Source organism: Salvelinus namaycush, chromosome 16 (assembly GCF_016432855.1).
Source record: "Salvelinus namaycush isolate Seneca chromosome 16, SaNama_1.0, whole genome shotgun sequence".
NCBI lineage: Eukaryota > Metazoa > Chordata > Actinopteri > Salmoniformes > Salmonidae > Salvelinus > Salvelinus namaycush.
In genome coordinates, this window is record NC_052322.1 from 36,481,395 (window position 1) to 36,501,699 (window position 20,305).

The 20,305-nt window shown below is 46.3% G+C and overlaps 1 protein-coding gene across 6 annotated transcripts in view; it reads left to right on the forward strand.

Moving 5' to 3' along the window:
* LOC120061350 (membrane-associated guanylate kinase, WW and PDZ domain-containing protein 1-like) overlaps positions 1-20,305 on the forward strand; it is a 228,511-nt gene that overhangs the window by 186,983 nt on the left and 21,223 nt on the right. For 5 of the 6 annotated variants that reach the window (XM_039011100.1, XM_039011103.1, XM_039011102.1 and 2 more), the window contains exons 12-13: positions 14,759-14,793; positions 17,095-17,359. In XM_039011100.1, coding sequence (XP_038867028.1) covers positions 14,759-14,793; positions 17,095-17,359 — 300 coding nt within the window. The remainder of the gene's footprint in view (positions 1-14,758; positions 14,794-17,094; positions 17,360-20,305) is intronic. The other variant, XM_039011101.1, reaches the window with a different exon arrangement.

Genomic DNA, 20,305 nt, shown 5'->3' on the forward strand with positions numbered 1-20,305 from the left:
CTGAGGGTTGGCTTCTGCCTCCTTCCCTAGATCCCTATTAGCTGAGGGTGGGCTTATGCCTCCTTCCCTAGATCCCTATTAGCTGAGGGTGGGCTTATGCCTCCTTCCCTAGATCCCTATTAGCTGAGGGTGGGCTTCTGCCTCCTTCCCTAGATCCCTATTAGCTGAGGGTGGGCTTCTGCCTCCTTCCCTAGATCCCTATTAGCTGAGGGTGGGCTTCTGCCTCCTTCCCTAGATCCCTATTAGCTGAGGGTGGGCTTATGTCTCCTTCCCTAGATCCCTATTAGCTGAGGGTGGGCTTCTGCCTCCTTCCCTAGATCCCTATTAGCTGAGGGTGGGCTTATGCCTCCTTCCCTAGATCCCTATTAGCTGAGGGTGGGCTTCTGCCTCCTTCCCTAGATCCCTATTAGCTGAGAGTGGGCTTCTGCCTCCTTCCCTTGATCCCTATTAGCTGAGGGTGGGCTTATGCCTCCTTCCCTAGATCCCTATTAGCTGAGGGTGGGCTTCTGCCTCCTTCCCTTGATCCCTATTAGCTGAGGGTGGGCCTCTGCCTCCTTCCCTTGATCCCTATTAGCTGAGGGTGGGCTTATGCCTCCTTCCCTAGATCCCTATTAGCTGAGGGTGGGCTTCTGCCTCCTTCCCTAGATCCCTATTAGCTGAGGGTGGGCTTCTGCCTCCTTCCCTAGATCCCTATTAGCTGAGGGTGGGCTTCTGCCTCCTTCCCTTGATCCCTATTAGCTGAGGGTGGGCTTATGCCTCCTTCCCTAGATCCCTATTAGCTGAGGGTGGGCTTCTGCCTCCTTCCCTAGATCCCTATTAGCTGAGGGTGGGCTTCTGCCTCCTTCCCTAGATCCCTATTAGCTGAGGGTGGGCTTATGCCTCCTTCCCTAGATCCCTATTAGCTGAGGGTGGGCTTATGCAGGCAGCATCAATTATGAACTCTAATGAGTTGACCTTGGGTGCCTGGGCTGAAATAACGCTGCTGTATTGACTTAAATGTCAGCATCATTACTGGCCTGTACAAGACTGATACACACACAGATACAGCCTGTCTCCTGGCTGCTAGGACATCCACAGGGATAGAGGGAGCAAGAAGGGAGAGAGGAAGGGCATGGCTACGGGGCAGACGAGGAGAGACACCAGAGACGATCTCCCTTAGCGTAGATGCCAGGGGGTCATTGCTACGGCATGGCTACGGGGCAGACGAGGAGAGACACCAGAGACGATCTCCCTTAGCGTAGATGGCAGGGGGTCATTGCTACGGCATGGCTACGGGGCAGACGAGGAGAGACACCAGAGACGATCTCCCTTAGCGTAGATGGCAGGGGGTCATTGCACTAGACCCAGGTCAGTTCATTGGTCAATTTCCTGTTGATGAGGTACTGAGATACTGTGGGCTTGGGTTAACATTATGTAGGGTTGGACTGTCTATGTGAAGCTGTGAGCAGCAGACTGATGTTTTTGTGGGAATGGAGGGAGCAGTGGCTTTCTGGCTGGCTGGTTGGCTTGCTGTCTGGCTGGCTGTCTGGATGTTTCGCTGGCTGTTTGTCTGGCTGGTTGGCTGGCTGTCTGTCTGTCTGTTTCGCTGGCTGGCTGGCTGTCTGGTTGGTTGACTGGCTGGCTGTCTAGTTGGCTGTCGGAAGAGGAGGAGGAGGAGGATGCAGTGAACTTTCTGGTGATTAGGAGCCATAATGCCTCATAACCCACAACAAACAACACCTTTATAGGATCAGAGGAGGAGTAGGAGGGAAGGAGGAAGGGAGGGTAGAAAGGAGGGAGAAAAGAGGAAGTCATTCTAGATGGGGAATGTCCAAGCTGTATGTGTTTAGAGGATGAGGGAGAGGAAAAAAGAAGTTAGAGCTCAGGAGTTGCAGAAGGTTATCAGAGTAAGGTGGTATGTAGAGAGGAAAGAGAGGAGGAGGAGGCTCAACAATGCTCGATGATGAGAGAAGAAGTTGGTTTAGGGAAGAGGAGGAGGCTCAACAATGCTCGATGAGAGAAGAAGTTGGTTTAGGGAAGAGGAGGAGGAGGAGGCTCAACAATGCTCAATGATGAGAGAAGAAGTTGGTTTAGGGAAGAGGAGGAGGAGGAGGCTCAACAATGCTCGATGAGAGAAGAAGTTGGTTTAGGGAAGAGGAGGAGGAGGCTCAACAATGCTCGATGAGAGAATAAGTTGGTTTAGGGAAGAGGAGGAGGAGAGGAAACCCTCCCTTAGGTAGATGAATAAAATACTTAATCTCTGCATTTTTGAGTCATCAATCTGCTCTGTCTGAGTCAGAGAGAGAGAGAGGGGCACAAGGTCACAGGAAACATACAGGAGGTGTGCATCATGCCGTCATGTCAATACCTTCACAACCAGCAGTATGCAGACTACATCCAGCATCCTCTATCACATGGTCTCATTTCAGTTAGATACTGAACGTCGGTAATAAAACGTGATTGTCCTTCTTACCTTGAGTCATATAGAGCTGTCAGCATTATCTGAGATATGCAGCGTTACAATCATCCCTGAAGATTGGCAGTAACACTGTTTATGATGATACAACAGTTCAGCTATTTATTCTCATCGCCTCAGGGGACCAGGAGTTCTCTGCATCTCTAAATGGAGTTTCTGAAAAATAGAAAAGTTGTTTGTGTGGGAGGAGAAAAGTTCACAGAGGCATCGAGAGTTGATTGTCCGTAAGGGGTTTAGTTTTGCTAGCTACGCAGTACAAATGTTTAATGAATGCATATTGTCTAGCTGTACAATGTGTTTTGTCAATACATCAATATGTGCCACAATAGCATTATTTTGTGCCATATATGTGCCACAATAACAATGTATCAGAATTGAATTGAATCGTGACTTGGACGTAGGACATCCCAACGAATGGGCGTCCTAGTTTTCAATGTTTAACCCATAGACTAATATCAAGAGAGGGGAGAGGGAGAACGTTTCAGATCAACATACGTACAGTACATGAACTCTTCTCAGCCACTCCCACCCTTACCTCTCCTCCTTCCCCCCTCAAAACCTTGTACCCACAATATCTCTCCTCCCCTCCCTTTCTCTCTCTGCGAGGTGAGTTGTAAATATCTTCCATCTTGCCTTGCCTTTGTTGCCATGACGATGCTCCGCAGCACCTCAGTAGGGACTGTCCCCTTGGGGATGATAGGATCGAGAGAGAGAGAGAGAGGAGGTAAATGGGAAGAAGAAAAGAGATGGGTGTAGATCAAGAAAAGAGGAAGATATGGAGAGGTGACTAGAAAGACAACATGGGGATGTATAGAAGAAAGTGAAGGAGTTTAGCCAAACAAAACAGGATATTTGTCATGTTGTTCCTGTAGCGCTCTGATGTAAGGACAGTTGAGAACAGCCATTCATTCCCTTAGTGTGGGACTGCTGAGAACATATCCAAGGCCACAGCCTGAACAGAGCATAGAAACAGATTCACTGAAATAATAAATGTCATGTACCCACACACTACACTCCCCCACGCACACACCCACCCACTCACATGTCGACTCTAACAAACCCACACACCACTTTCTCCCCATAATCTCCTCATTAATAGATGTCCCTACCCAGTCAGCTGGGTGGCTATGACACAGTTAAGACAGACCCACAGCATCTCTCTCTGAGCCAAGTGTTAAACCTGGAACGCTCCACAGCTCCACTCTCTTAGAGTCCTCAGTCCATTACAGATCAACTCACTGACCACTGCTCTTTCACTCCAACACTGTTTACTTCCCAAACCATTAGCATCACAATAGCCAGGCCCTCTTAGTCATTCAGACAGCATGGTCTGCTCAATGTTCAGAAGACTGGGCATTTTAAGCCAGTGTTCCATTCTTAGTGATCAATCCAGAGGCTTTTAAAAGGAGCGACGGGCCAACGGATTCATTGTTCCGTTTCCGAGTATTGAGCAGAGCCTTGTTGTCATTCTGCTGCTCAGGCTCAGACAGGAGGAAGGAACTAGGTGGTGTGAGCACAATGCATCATTCACACCTGCTGGGTGTATGTTGGATGGGATGGGGGGGTTATTCTATTTTATTTGACCTTTATTTAACTAGTCAGTTAACTGCAAGTCAGTTAAGAACAAATTCGTATTTACAATGACGGCCTACCAAATGGCAAAAGGCCTCCTGCAGGGACGGGGGCCTGGAAATAAAAACATTTAATGAATACAATGTAAATATAGAACAAAACACACATCACAACAAGAGAGCCAACACAACACTACATAAAGAGAGACCTAAGACAAGAACATAGCAAGGCAGCAACACATGACAACACAGCATGGTAGCAACACACATAACAACAACATGGCAGCAACACAACATGGTAGCAGCACAAAACATGGCACAAACATTATTGGGCACAGTCAATAGCACAAAGGTCGTGTGTGTGTGTGTGTGTGTGTGTGTGTGTGTGTGTGTGTGTGTGTGTGTGTGTGTGTGTGTGTGTGCGTGTGCGTGTGCGTGTGCGTGTGCGTGTGCGTGTGTGTGTGTGTGTGTGTGTGCGTGCGTGCGATAACCCAAAATAATTTTTGGCTGTAGGTAATAATGCAAGAAACGTACTGAGCAGAAATTGAAAGAAATAACACCCCCTAAAACAATACTGTTGTCTAGGACCTAGAAGCAGGCAGTCATGTCTGTCGGTGTCATGTTGTAGGAAGTGCATAGAGGATGTTGTTCCCACTGTGACGATTACAACTTATCCAACCAGAAACTGTGGATAGATGGCAGCATTCATGCAAAGCTGAAAGTGAAAACCACCACATTTAATCCGGCAAGGTGACTAGGAACATGGACGAGTACAAACAGTGTAGTTATTCCCTCCGTAAGGCAATCAAACTGGCAAAACGACAGTACAGGGACAAATTCAAGTCGCAATTCAACAGCTCAGATAGGAGATGTATATGTGGCAGGGACCTGGACAAGCTATGGATCTTCTTCACCCACTTCCACGTGAGTAAGACATTTATGCGTGTTAACCGTCGCAAGGCTGTCGGCCCAGACAGCATCCCAAGCCACGTCCACAAAGCTTGTGCAGACCAGCTGGCTGGAGTGTTTACAGACATATTCAATCTCTCCCTATCCCAGTCTGTTGTCCCCACTTCAAGATGTCCACCATTGTTCCTATACCCAAGAAAGTGAAGGTAACTGAACTAAATTACTATTGCCCGTAGCACTCACTTCTGCCATCATGAAGTGCTTTGAGAGGCTAGTTAAGGATCATATCACCTCCACCTACCCGACACCTCCAATTTGCATACCGCCCCAACAGATCCACGGATGATGCAATCGCCATTGCACTGGACATTGCCCTATCTGGACAAGAGGAATACCTATATGGGGGAAAGCTGTTCTTCGGCTACAGATCAGCCCTCAACACCATAGTGCCCTCCTAGCTCATCACTAAGCTTTGGGCCCTGGGTCTGAACCCTGCCCTGTGTAACACGGGTGCCCCACTAGGGTGCGTGCTCAGCCCCCTCCTCTACTCCCTGTCCACCCATGACTGTCTGGCCACACACGTCTCCAACTCAATCATCAAGTTTGCAGACGACACAAGAGTGGTAGACCTGATTACCAATAACAATGAGACAGCCCTGGCGGGGTAGTGCCAGGAAAATAACCTCTCCTTCATTGTCAACAAAATGAAGGGGCTGATAGTGGACTTCAGTAGATAGCAGAGAGAGCACACCCCCATCCACATCAACGGGGCTGCAGTGGAGAGAGTGAAAAGCTGTTCCTCGGCAACCTGAAATGGTCCAGCCACACAGACAGTGTGGTAAAAAAGGTAATTCGTCTTGGCCCCTAAGACCTTCACGAACTTCTACAGATGCACCATTGATAGCATGCTGTCGGGCTGTATCACTGCCTGGTATGGCAATTGCCCCAATCTCAACCGCAGGGCTTTCCAGAGGATGGTGCAGTCTGCCCAGCGCATCACCAAAGCATACTGCCTTCCCTCCAGGACTTCTACAGCACCCGGTGTCACAGAAAGAATAAGAAGATCATCAAGGACCTCAGCCACCTGAGCCACAGCCTGTTCACCCCGCTACCATCCAGAAGGCCGAGGCAGTACAGGTGCATCAAAGCTGGGACCAAGAGACTGAAAAACAGCCTATATCTCCAGGACATCCAACTGTTCAATAGTCACCACAAGCCGGCCTCCGCCCAGTACCATGCCCAGCACTTAGTCTCTGTTACTATCCGCCCTCCGCCCTGTACCCTGCCCTGAACTTAGTCACTGTTACTAACCGGCCTCCGCCCTGTACCCTGCCCTGCACTTAGTCTCTGTTACTAACTGGCCTCCGCCCTGTACCCTGCCCTGCACTTAGTCTCTGTTACTATCCGCCCTCCGCCCTGTACCCTGCCCTGAACTTAGTCACTGTTACTAACCGGCCTCCGCCCTGTACCCTGCCCTGCACTTAGTCTCTGTTACTAACTGGCCTCCGCCCTGTACCCTGCCCTGCACTTAGTCTCTGTTACTAACCGGCCTCCGCCCTGTACCCTGCCCTGCACTTAGTCTCTGTTACTAACCGGCCTCCGCCCTGTACCCTGCCCTGCACTTAGTCACTGTTACTAACCGGCCTCCGCCCTGTACCCTGCCCTGCACTTAGTCTCTGTTACTAACTGGCCTCCGCCCTGTACCCTGCCCTGCACTTAGTCTCTGTTACTAACCGGCCTCCGCCCTGTACCCTGCCCTGCACTTAGTCACTGTTACTAACCGGCCTCCGCCCTGTACCCTGCCCTGCACTTAGTCACTGTTACTAACCGGCCTCCACCCTGTACCCTGCCCTGAACTTAGTCACTGTTACTAACCGGCCTCCGCCCTGTACCCTGCCCTGAACTTAGTCACTGTTACTAACCGCCCTCCGCCCTTTACCCTGCCCTGAACTTAGTCACTGTTACTAACCGGCCTCCGCCCTGTACCCTGCCCTGACCTTAGTCACTGTTACTAACCGGCCTCCGCCCTTTACCCTGCCCTGAACTAAGTCACTGTTACTAACCGGCCTCCGCCCTGTACCCTGCCCTGAACTTAGTGACTGTTGCTAACCGGCCTCTGCCCTTTACCCTGCCCTGAACTTAGTCACTGTTACTAACCGGCCTCCGCCCTGTACCCTGCCCTGAACTTAGTCACTGTTACTAACCGGCCTCCGCCCTGTACCCTGCCCTGAACTAAGTCTCTGTTACTAACCGGCCTCCGCCCTTTACCCTGCCCTGAACTTAGTCACTGTTACTAACCGGCCTCCGCCCAATACCCTGCCCTGAACTTTGTCACTGTTACTAACCGGCCTCCGCCCTTTACCCTGCCCTGAACATAGTCACTGTTACTAACCGGCCTCCGCCCTGTACCCTGCCCTGAACTTAGTCACTGTTACTAACCGGCCTCCGCCCTGTACCCTGCCCTGAACTAAGTCTCTGTTACTAACCGGCCTCCGCCCTTTACCCTGCCCTGAACTTAGTCACTGTTACTAACCGGCCTCCGCCCAATACCCTGCCCTGAACTTTGTCACTGTTACTAACCGGCCTCCGCCCTTTACCCTGCCCTGAACATAGTCACTGTTACTAACCGGCCTCCGCCCTTTACCCTGCCCTGAACTTAGTCACTGTTACTAACCGGCCTCCGCCCAGTACCCTGCCCTGAACTTAGTCACTGTTACTAACCGGCCTCCGCCCTTTACCCTGCCCTGAACTAAGTCACTGTTACTAACCGGCCTCCGCCCTGTACCCTGCCCTGAACTTAGTCACTGTTGCTAACCGGCCTCTGCCCTGTACCCTGCCCTGAACTTAGTCACTGTTACTAACCGGCCTCCGCCCTGTACCCTGCCCTGAACATAGTCACTGTTACTAACCGGCCTCCGCCCTGTACCCTGCCCTGAACTTAGTCTCTGTTACTAACCGGCCTCCGCCCTTTACCCTGCCCTGAACTTAGTCACTGTTACTAACCGGCCTCCGCCCAATACCCTGCCCTGAACTTTGTCACTGTTACTAACCGGCCTCCGCCCTTTACCCTGCCCTGAACATAGTCACTGTTACTAACCGGCCTCCGCCCTTTACCCTGCCCTGAACTTAGTCTCTGTTACAAACCGGCCTCCGCCCTTTACCCTGCCCTGAACGTAGTCACAGTTACTAACCGGCCTCCGCCCTGTACCCTGCCCTGAACTTAGTCACTGTTACTAACCGGCCTCCGCCCTGTACCCTGCCCTGAACTTAGTCACTGTTACTAACCGGCCTCCGCCCTTTACCCTGCCCTGAACTTAGTCACTGTTACTAACCGGCCTCTGCCCTGTACCCTGCCCTGAACTTAGTCACTGTTACTAACCGGCCTCCGCCCTGTACCCTGCCCTGAACTTAGTCACTGTTACTAACCGGCCTCCGCCCTGTACCCTGCCCTGAACTTAGTCACTGTTACTAACCGGCCTCCGCCCTGTACCCTGCCCTGAACTTAGTCACTGTTACTAACCGGCCTCCGCCCTTTACCCTGCCCTGAACTTAGTCACTGTTACTAACCGGCCTCCGCCCTTTACCCTGCCCTGAACTTAGTCACTGTTACTAGCCAGCTACCACCCGGTTACTCAAACCTGCACCTTAGAGACTACTGCCCTATGTACATATTCATTGAACACTGTTCACTTTAGTAATGTTTACATACTGTTTTACCCACTTCATAAGTATATTCTGCATTCTAGTCAAGGCTCATCCTATATAATTACTGCTCTACACACCTTCCCTATTCACATACTGTCCATACTGTTCATACTGTCCATACAGCATCATATACATATACTGGAGATTTATATTCTGGACCTTAACATTGCTCCTTCTAATTCTTAATTCCTTTATTTGTATTTGTTTGTATTGTTTTGTATTGTTAGGTATACTGCACTGTTGGAGCTAGAAACATAAGCATTTCGCTGCACCTGCGATAACATCGGCAAAATATGTTTATGCGACCAATAACATTTGATTTGATCTGATGTTGCGTGTGTGCTCGCACATGCCTGTGTTTGTCTGTCTGTGTGTGTGTGTGTGTGTGTATCACACAGGTGCCTGTTTGTGGGTGTGTCACATACAGTAAGTGTACTGTGTGCGTGTGTGTGTGCGTGTGTGTGTATGTGTGAATGGCCATGTGTGAACGGAGGAATGTGTGTTTCCCTCCTACAATATGTGATATTGTATCTCCTTTTGTTCCTTGTGCATCAGCGGGTCTCTACATAACCTGGGCATTGGTCTAGATGTAACACACAGTGGAAGCAAGGACAGAACTGAGAGATGTGTACATCAATATCACAGTGCTGGAACTACTCTAACACAGTGAGGCGCTGAACCACGTGTTAACATGCATTACCGCAGCAAGACATGTAAATCTGCTGCTTTAGCTGCATAAGTGGGCTGTCTGCAGAGCAGGGACAAGTCCATTACAATCATTTCAATGCAGTAGTGGGCATTTAATTCACATTGAAATTTGCCCCAGATTATTTATCATATTTTATCAACTTGATGTGTAGGTCAGATTTAATGCCAGCCTGGCCGCAGATCTGAATACACTTTAGCTACTGTTCCCCTGACTAGCGATATACAGTATCATCGATATATCATTGAGTGGCATTAGGTAGGTCCACAATGCAAAACAATGTTTGGGAACCACTGGTCTAATCAACCTCTGTTGATCTTCTGATCTAACTTATGTGCATCCTGACACACGCACACACACGCACACACACACACACACTCTTATCATCCACATACTCATTCACATGCTTGCTATGATGTTCCTCCCACTCCTTGCCATTATAGGCAATTCCACTGTCTGAAAAAAAGAAAGAGGGGGTGCGAAAGAGGGAGAGAGAAAGAGAGAGAGAGAAAGAGGGAGCGGTAGAAAGAGGGAGAGAGAAAGAGGGAGCGGTAGAAAGAGAGTGTGAGGATAAATTATGAATCGTGTAGAGGGGCTTTGCAGGCAGCAACAGAAAGTTTTAACATTTAATGATTTTCGCCAATGCAGCAGGATGGGTAAAGAAAGAGCTTTCCTATCGTGTGTTAACATTGCCGGAAGGTTCCATTGATGTTTTCAGAGTGTTTTCTTTGTGCTGGGTTGCGGGATAGTGACAGCGTGAGGGCATGCATCGGCCACAGGTGAACCTTAAATCAGTTTGAGATTAAAGTGGAGGATGGTTTATTGGCTTTATCTAAGGTGGATGAGATGCAGGAGAGAGGCTGAACCTGGTAGATGGAGATACCTCAGGGATCAAACGCTCTTCGGGAGGTATTCATTATACCTTCTCTAGAAAGTACAGATGCAGCATGCTCCATGTTAAACAGAAAGTGCTACTGTAGTTTGATAATGACCTCTAATGCGCTATCAAATTCCCTACTTACAATATACATCAATCTGGTTTCCTAGGTAGTATGCTATCAATCTGGTTTCCTAGGTAGTATGCTATTAATCTGGTTTCCTAGGTAGTATGCTATCAATCTGGTTTCCTAGGTAGTATGCTATCAATCTGGTTTCCTAGGTAGTATGCTATCAATCTGGTTTCCTAGGTAGTATGCTATCAATCTGGTTTCCTAGGTAGTATGCTATCAATCTGGTTTCCTAGGTAGTATGCTATCAATCTGGTTTCCTAGGTAGTATGCTATCAATCTGGTTTCCTAGGTAGTATGCTATCAATCTGGTTTCCTAGGTAGTATGCTATCAATCTGGTTTCCTAGGTAGTATGCTATCAATCTGGTTTCCTAGGTAGTATGCTATCAATCTGGTTTCCTAGGTAGTATGCTATCAATCTGGTTTCCTAGGTAGTATGCTATCAATCTGGTTTCCCAGGTAGTATGCTATCAATCTGGTTTCCTAGGTAGTATGCTATCAATCTGGTTTCCTAGGTAGTATGCTATCAATCTGGTTTCCTAGGTAGTATGCTATCAATCTGGTTTCCTAGGTAGTATGCTATCAATCTGGTTTCCTAGGTAGTATGCTATCAATCTGGTTTCCTAGGTAGTATGCTATCAATCTGGTTTCCTAGGTAGTATGCTATCAATCTGGTTTCCTAGGTAGTATGCTATCGATCTGGTTTCCTAGGTAGTATGCTATCGATCTGGTATCCTAGGTAGTATGCTATCGATCTGGTTTCCTAGGTAGTATGCTATCGATCTGGTTTCCTAGGTAGTATGCTATCGATCTGGTATCCTAGGTAGTATGCTATCGATCTGGTTTCCTAGGTAGTATGCTATCGATCTGGTTTCCTAGGTAGTATGCTATCGATCTGGTATCCTAGGTAGTATGCTATCAATCTGGTTTCCTAGGTAGTATGCTATCAATCTGGTTTCCTAGGTAGTATGCTATCAATCTGGTTTCCTAGGTAGTATGCTATCAATCTGGTTTCCTAGGAGGTATGCTATCAATCTGGTTTCCTAGGTAGTATGCTATCAATCTGGTTTCCTAGGTAGTATGCTATCAATCTGGTTTCCTAGGTAGTATGCTATCGATTGGTTTCCTAGGTAGTATGCTATCGATCTGGTTTCCTAGGTAGTATGCTATCAATCTGGTATCCTAGGTAGTATGCTATCAATCTGGTATCCTAGGTAGTATGCTATCAATCTGGTTTCCTAGGTAGTATGCTATCAATCTGGTTTCCTAGGTAGTATGCTATCAATCTGGTATCCTAGGTAGTATGCTATCAATCTGGTATCCTAGGTAGTATGCTATCAATCTGGTTTCCTAGGTAGTATGCTATCAATCTGGTTTCCTAGGTAGTATGCTATCAATCTGGTTTCCTAGGTAGTATGCTATCAATCTGGTTTCCTAGGTAGTATGCTATCAATCTGGTTTCCTAGGTAGTATGCTATCAATCTGGTTTCCTAGGTAGTATGCTATCAATCTGGTTTCCTAGGTAGTATGCTATCAATCTGGTTTCCTAGGTAGTATGCTATCAATCTGGTTTCCTAGGTAGTATGCTATCAATCTGGTTTCCTAGGTAGTATGCTATCAATCTGGTTTCCTAGGTAGTATGCTATCAATCTGGTTTCCTAGGTAGTATGCTATCAATCTGGTTTCCTAGGTAGTATGCTATCGATCTGGTTTCCTAGGTAGTATGCTATCGATCTGGTTTCCTAGGTAGTATGCTATCGATCTGGTATCCTAGGTAGTATGCTATCGATCTGGTTTCCTAGGTAGTATGCTATCGATCTGGTTTCCTAGGTAGTATGCTATCGATCTGGTATCCTAGGTAGTATGCTATCAATCTGGTTTCCTAGGTAGTATGCTATCAATCTGGTTTCCTAGGTAGTATGCTATCAATCTGGTTTCCTAGGTAGTATGCTATCAATCTGGTTTCCTAGGTAGTATGCTATCAATCTGGTTTCCTAGGTAGTATGCTATCAATCTGGTTTCCTAGGTAGTATGCTATCAATCTGGTTTCCTAGGTAGTATGCTATCAATCTGGTTTCCTAGGTAGTATGCTATCAATCTGGTTTCCTAGGTAGTATGCTATCAATCTGGTTTCCTAGGTAGTATGCTATCAATCTGGTTTCCTAGGTAGTATGCTATCAATCTGGTTTCCTAGGTAGTATGCTATCAATCTGGTTTCCTAGGTAGTATGCTATCAATCTGGTTTCCTAGGTAGTATGCTATCGATCTGGTTTCCTAGGTAGTATGCTATCAATCTGGTTTCCTAGGTAGTATGCTATCGATCTGGTTTCCTAGGTAGTATGCTATCAATCTGGTTTCCTAGGTAGTATGCTATCAATCTGGTTTCCTAGGTAGTATGCTATCAATCTGGTTTCCTAGGTAGTATGCTATCAATCTGGTTTCCTAGGTAGTATGCTATCGATCTGGTTTCCTAGGTAGTATGCTATCAATCTGGTTTCCTAGGTAGTATGCTATCGATCTGGTATCCTAGGTAGTATGCTATCAATCTGGTTTCCTAGGTAGTATGCTATCAATCTGGTTTCCTAGGTAGTATGCTATCAATCTGGTTTCCTAGGTAGTATGCTATCGATCTGGTTTCCTAGGTAGTATGCTATCAATCTGGTTTCCTAGGTAGTATGCTATCAATCTGGTTTCCTAGGTAGTATTCTGCTGCAGGTGTTTTTTTATAATAGCCTACATGACCTTAGAATTATAAGGTTCTATCTGCAAAAATATGATTCTGAGATAGTTGGCTTTAATGTTCCAAACCCTCATTGGTAAAACATGTTTTATCTTGTATTCTTTATGTCTTAACAACTGGAGAATATTACCTAGGTAGAGGACATTGTACAGAACAAGAACTTCTTGGTCAATAACTCAGTGTTGACTAAATGCAGCTAAGACCTTAGAATTCCTGTTGAATTGATACAAAGACAAAGAAGGAAGGGACAATAGTGCTTATCGGTATCTCTGTTGCTCTACTCAGTGTGCTACTTGTCATGGATTCCGTACCAGTTGCTTGAAACAGGTTGATTGTATCAGTTGATTTTACAATTTAGGGTTTTGTTTCACAGCTAAACTGTGTGAATGGATATCATGGTTGTAAGGGGTTTGGAATAAGCTGTTAACTTTAAATGTAGATTATTGGTATTCATCATCCCATTACTTCTAGTGAGTGTGTGTGTGTGCGTGCGTGCGTGCGTGCGTGCGTGCGTGCGTGCGTGCGTGCGTGCGTGCGTGCGTGCGTGCGTGCGTGTGTGTGTGTGTGCGTGCGTGTGTGATAGTAAGAAGGAGAGTCAGAGGAGAGAGAGAGAGGTGGGGGAGGGGTGGATGCCAGCAAGCAAGCCACAGGGGCATAGGAAAAAAAGAGAGGGGGAGGGCATAGGAAAAAAAGAGAGGGGGAGAAAGCGAGGGAGGGAGTAGACAAGATCTGCTTCTCAATGTGCAAGTGTTGAGCAGAGGAGCTGCTGCCTGCTCTAGGTGAACACACAGAGAGACATTCAGAAGATGCTCTCAGTGAGAGGGGAGCTGACAATGGCCTTCCATATCATGCTCAAGCTCCTGGACTCCTGGTAATACAGATGTAGGATCTTAATTTGATTACCCTGTTGCAGGATAACTTTCCTAATTTCCCAATGAAATTTCAAACATGGTCTTCCCTTACGAAAAATGTAGCAACCCCTGCAAAAATGTCCATTAATTATAATCCACATAATAATTCACATTTCCTGTTGTTGCAGGATTATTTTCCTGCTGTAGCAAATTGGCTCAAATTAAGATCCTAAATCTGTAGTTGAGATTCTGCCTGCAGAGTGCTCTGTCTCATTCTCGATTAGTGGTTTGGTCGCTCAGTGGCTCGTCTTCAGTGGTACGGTGGATGGGAGCAACCTTCTGCAGCGTCAGTCAGTCAGTCAGTCAGTCAGCTTCACTAATGCAGAGAGATCAGTAGCTCCTGTGCTAGTAGCAGGAAAGAGAAGAGGTGAGAGAGAGAGAGGGTGAGAGAGAGAGAGGGTGAGAGAGAGAGGGTGAGAGAGAGAGGGTGAGATATAGAGAGGGTGAAAGAGAGAGGGTGAGCGAGAGAGAGAGGGTGAGTGAGAGGGAGAGAGAGGGTTAGTAGACCGCATGGGGAGGCGGTGATCACTCTGGCTAACGCACAACGTAGCACAGCGCAGCGCCACTCTGAGAATGAGAGAGAGTGAGAGAGAGCTGGGCTAGCTCAGCTCTGCAGCAGGACCCGTCGTCCTTCCCTCCATCCTTGCGTCCCTCCGTCTGTCCGGTGAAGTGGTTGTTTTTGCTCGGGGTGGACGGTTACGGAGTAACGCCGGTCATTAATGCTCTCTCTGTCTCTCTGCCGCTGCTTTGCAGGAGTGGTGCCGGCCAAGAGGAGCCCCAAGCTGGTGGTAAGTACAACACAACTCTCTTCTCCCTTTCCTCCTCTGCATGTGTTAGTGTTATTCCCCCGGTGCATGCCTGCTTTCTACTGGATGGGTGTGGGGGCTATTTAAAGAACAAAAGACATGGAGCCTTCCATATACCTCCTCTGCTACTTTTCTTTCTCCCCTCTTTCCCCTCTCTCGCTCCCTCACTGTGACCTCCTTTTCTTTCTCTCTTTCTCAATCTCCCCATTGCTCCCTCTCCCTGTCTTTTCTCTCTCCATATTATCTCTCTTTCTCTCCCGCTCTCTCTCTCTTCCTCCCTCCACCTCTCCCATGCTGTTGTACTATCAGCGATTAAGGTTGGCCTTGGTGCCCTGGTTGAGTCGTTGTATTAGTGACCAGCTGGTAGGGGTGGCATAGGGTCATGGATGAAGGGAAAGAGGGAGGAGGGAGTGGCTGTCATATAGCAGTGGCTTGTGTAGAGGAGGATAGATTAACAAACAATGATGGAATGAGGGAAAGACCTGAAGGAAATGTTAGAGGCATTCTATGGGAGTGACTCACATGCTTGAGCCCACAGGTACAGTGGACAGAGAGGAGGAGAGGTACACTAGCTACCTCAGTGCTGGAGCAGTAGGATGGTCTCTCCAGGGACAATAACTTTATTCTGAGGTTTAAAGAGCGAACGCCTCCTCATCTTTAACACACATCTTAACCTGATGAGAAATCAATACTGGCTATGAGGAGACAACTCTCCAGCTGTAAATAACACCCTGGAGCCTCATCCAGAGGGTAAAGTTGTCCCTAGAACGGATCCTAGATCCGTTTTGTGTTCTGCCACCCTATTGGTTTAAGTCAGGATTTGGGGAGGCAGCAAAGGAGGAACACTCCACTCATAGTGATTTATGTTCCCAACTGTGTTTTTATTATGACTGTTTATCAAACCGTAGCTCGTCATCAGGTAAGGGAGAGTTGGCTAAACCTAGTTCAGTGCCAAACTGGCAACTTCTACCCACAGCCATCCACAGAGTATGTATATTATAGGAATGTGGATAATACATTACATACATATTTCAGTGTTCCTGTTAATGGGAAGCAGGGCTATTTGGGATTAAGATTTAGTGCGATATGGCATCGGTCATAGATGGGGCGTCGCTGATGGAGATCATGTGACAGGGTGGGGGAGGGGAAGGGCTCTGTAAGGGTTGAGCGGGGGCAATGGTGACCCTGGTCGGTTGCCACTGTCAATTCGTTTTTCACGGTGGGAAAGCAGGCTTTGTGTTGTATCATTGAAATGTCAGGCTGCATGCAAGTCTGTGTCAGTCTCTAAGCGCTGTTCTGTCTCTGATGCTGGGCTTTAAATATGTGCTTAGAGTACACTGCCATTTGCAGTTGGGACCCAACTGTCTTGGTGTATTTGCAAAGTGTTGGCTTGTAAGTGTGTTTTTGTTTCTACTAACAAGCTTGTGTTTGCTTTTTTTTTTTTTTTTTCATGCATGATGTTGATTTTAATATTTAATCAACCATAACAAATATTATAGAACTGTCAAATGTCTTACTGTCAAATTGATCTAGATACAACCTGATGACATGGTTTCCTTGACCTGAATCTGTATGTTCAATGTGTTAGACACCTACAGGTTTTTCGTATTCCATTTTGATAAGCTTCTTCAAATGTCCCACAGTCGTATAACCAAGCTTAGAGGTCTCATATTCAGTGAATTGCACAGATTTTTTTTTGTTGCATAAAATAAATAAACTGAAAACTAGTGTTATTGGCTGAGAGGTTTGGAACATTAATACTGTACAATTGTGAAAATGATGATAATGCCCTTTTAGTGTAAGAGCTATTTGAGAAGACCGTCTGAAATTTCAGCCCGTCTTGGTGGGAAGCAGTTCTCGCCTGCCTGGTGTCATGATAAATGGGGGGACATGAACGTAGTGTGTGTATGAATAAACACATCGTGTTGTCTTATTGTAATATAAAGAAACTATTCAGAAACAGTTCTGTGTGTGGGCGTCATAGAAACCATGTCATCTCTCCCGCACACCGTTAGAATGCAGCTCTTACTGACAGACACAATCAATTCACTTGGTGTTTCTATGATAATGACCTTGGATGGTTCTTTTTTTCTCTCTACGACCTTCCCTTCTTACTTATCTCTCTTCTTTCACTCCCTGTCTTTATTCTGTCTTCTCTTATTCGGCCCTCTCTCTCTCCTTCTTTCTCACTATCACCTCACCTACTCCTCTCATCTTATCTCTCTCCCCCTGTCTTCCACCCTTTCTCCCTCCTTTCTCTCCCTCCCCATTCTGTCCATTCAGCAGCAGCTGGAGAGGAAGGACAGTCAGAGCAGCTCCCAGCACAGTGTGTGCAGCCATCGCAGCACCCACACAGACTCTCCCAGCCACCCCTCCTCCAACATGCCCAGTGAGGCCGTAGGCCCCCCTCTGGCCGCCCCCACCCAGCTGCTGTCTGGCCTGCCTCCCCTGCCCACCCAGGACCCTGGAGATGGTACCATGACCCTCCAGAAGAAGCCAGACCCCTTCAAGATCTGGGCCCAGTCCAGGAGCATGTATGAGAGCAGACGTGAGTCATCAGTCATCACTTCACTGTGGTTGTTTGGCACAACTGAAGTGTAGGTTCAACAATGCTGCCGAACTCAAATACATCAAAAATGTATAAACTAGAGTGAATGAGCCTGGGATCTGATCATCATGTCTGTTGATTGGTGGGAAGAGAGAAACTCTTGAAACTTTTCTGATTATTCTGTTGGGATTAGACTAGGCAGTGTAGGAGTTTGTTTAACTAAGTGGGTGTTGCATTGTGTCCTGGAGGAGAAGCACTGTTAAGTACTTTGTAGGAGCAGCTCTGTGTGTGTATGTGTGTGTGTGTGTGTGTGTGTGTGTGTGTGTGTGTGTGTGTGTGTGTGTGTGTGTGTGTGTGTGTGTGTGTGTGTGTGTGTGTGTGTGGTATCAGTGTATGAGTCAAACCTGACTCTGTGACAGAGGTCTCGGAGAGCTTAGTCTCCTTGAAACACAGATGTGTTTCTTGCTCTGTGAAGCTATTGACACCTCTCAATATATAAACACCTGCATTTCCGAACACTCATGTGTAGGTCTGATGCCAGCGGAAGAAGGGACTAGAAATGAAGGATCACATGCATCCTACCTTGCTGACGACTCAGAAATGAAATATATGGTATATGCAGTGTTGACCCAAGCCTACGTCATGAGCTATTTGACAAAAATAATGTATATGTTCTCATCAGCAGAAAAAATTATGATAATTTATTTGAACAATAGTGTGGTGCATACAATACTTTTTCCTTGTTCTAACCCTAAGAATTGGGAATGATAGAAGGTACACTGGGCGATAGAAGGCACCCCCGTTTTGAGTTGTAAAAGCAGAAACATCTGTTCTTAGACTCTCCCCCATATCCTTTGCAGTCACAACCCAGGTCCTCCATTATTCATGAATGGAGGAGGGCGCCACCCAACTAATTTACTATACTCACAACAAGTCTCTTGAAAGAAATGGTTTGTTCTCCAAACAATGGGTCATTCATTTCCATCTAGGGGGCAATATGATGACTCCTCGAGAAAAACATTCTTTATTAAAGAGTCTGGTCATTTACAGTACATTGCAACATATACAATTAAACTGAGTGGGGAGACAAGCAAACATAACTTAGTGTAATAGGAATGTAATGTTGTTTGTCATTTGTCATTTGCACTTTATAAGAGGCATGTTGCATGTCTGGCAACAATAATGTGTTTACATTCATGGTGTATTAAAAATGCATCCATTATCAGAATATGCTCATTATGTATGCACGTGCAGCTTGTAAGTATGTATGTATGTATGTATGTATGTATGTATGTATGTATGTATGTATGTATGTATGTATGTATGTATGTATGTATGTATGTATGTATGTATGTATGTATGTATATATGTGTGTCAGTGAGTAGTGCTAGTTGCCTGCCAGCCTCAGCCTGTTTTGTGTGCTAGCAGGTGGTGTTGCAGTGCTGGTAATCCATGCAGGTGGTGTTGCAGTGCTGGTAATCCATGCAGGTGGTGTTGCAGTGCTGGTTAATCAGTGCAGGCGGTGTTGCAGTGCTGGTTAATCCATGCAGGTGGTGTTGCAGTGTTGGTTAATCAGTGCAGGCGGTGTTGCAGTGCTGGTTAATCCATGCAGGTGGTGTTGCAGTGCTGGTTAATCCATGCAGGTGGTGTTGCAGTGCTGGTTAATCAGTGCAGGCGGTGTTGCAGTGCTGGTTCTTGTCAATATAGGGGGTGCTGTTTCAACTTAGTAAAATATCGTTCTCAAATTAAACTGCCTCGTACTCAATTCTTGCTCGTACAATATGCACATTATTATTACTATTGGATAGAAAACACTCTCTAGTTTCTAAAACCGTTTGAATTATTTCTCTGAGTGAAACAGAACTCATTCTGTAGCACATTTCCTGTCAGGGAGTGAGATTTCAGAAATCGAGGTCCCTGTTCTGAGGTCAGTTTATAAGTCCCCATGTAAGCCATCGGGCTACATGCACTGCATACGTCTTCCTCTAGATGTCAGTAAGCGGGGAGAATTTGAATGGAGTGGATTGCGCAATCTGGGACCTTATATAAGACCGTGGAACGGAAGTACCGTCCTTTTCAACGGTGCGCCTGGCGCAAGAAGACATCACAATGGCGTCCTGCAAACGCTTTCGTTTTAGTAGTTCTATATCTCCGGTCATGTTTTTATTCGTTATAAGTGTTAAAGACATCATAAGGTAGTTAATTTAAACCGACTTATAGCAGTTTATAGCAGTTTATTGCGATTTTCTGGGATTTCTTTGTCATGCGCTTTCACGAGTTGGACACCTCTCCAGTTGGTGGCTAACATTAGCGGCTATTTCGACCGGACAAGAGGACATCTTTCAACCCAAAGATGATTGTTCTGGAGAAAGGACACCTTGCCCAAGATTCTGATGGAAGCTCAGCTAATAGTAAGCAGTCTTTATGCTGTTAATTCGTACTTATGTTGACAAATGTAAAATAATAATTCCGCCATGAATTATGGGGCGGTCTCGCTTTAGCGCACGCTGTATTGCGCAGTAACGTTAATTTTAAAAATCTAACTCAGCGATTGCATTAAGAACTAATTTATCTTTCATTTGCTGTCCAACTTGTATTTTTTAGTCAAGTTTATGAATAGTTTTCGATTAGAATAGGTGCCTCTCCAAGATGGCGCCGGACAGATTGCTTGAATTTTTGGCCACTATTCTCATTGTATAACCACGATTTGTGGCGCTAAATATGCACATTTTCGAACAAACTCTATATGCATTGTGTAATATGATGTTATAGGACTGTCATCTGAAGAATTCTGAGAAGGTTAGTGAAAAAATTTATATATTTTGGTGGTTTATACGTTATCGCTATGTTTGGCTTGAATCAATGCTGTTGTTATGTTTGCTATTGTGGTAAGCTAATATAACGCTATATTGTGTTTTCGCTGTAAAACACTTAGAAAATCTGAAA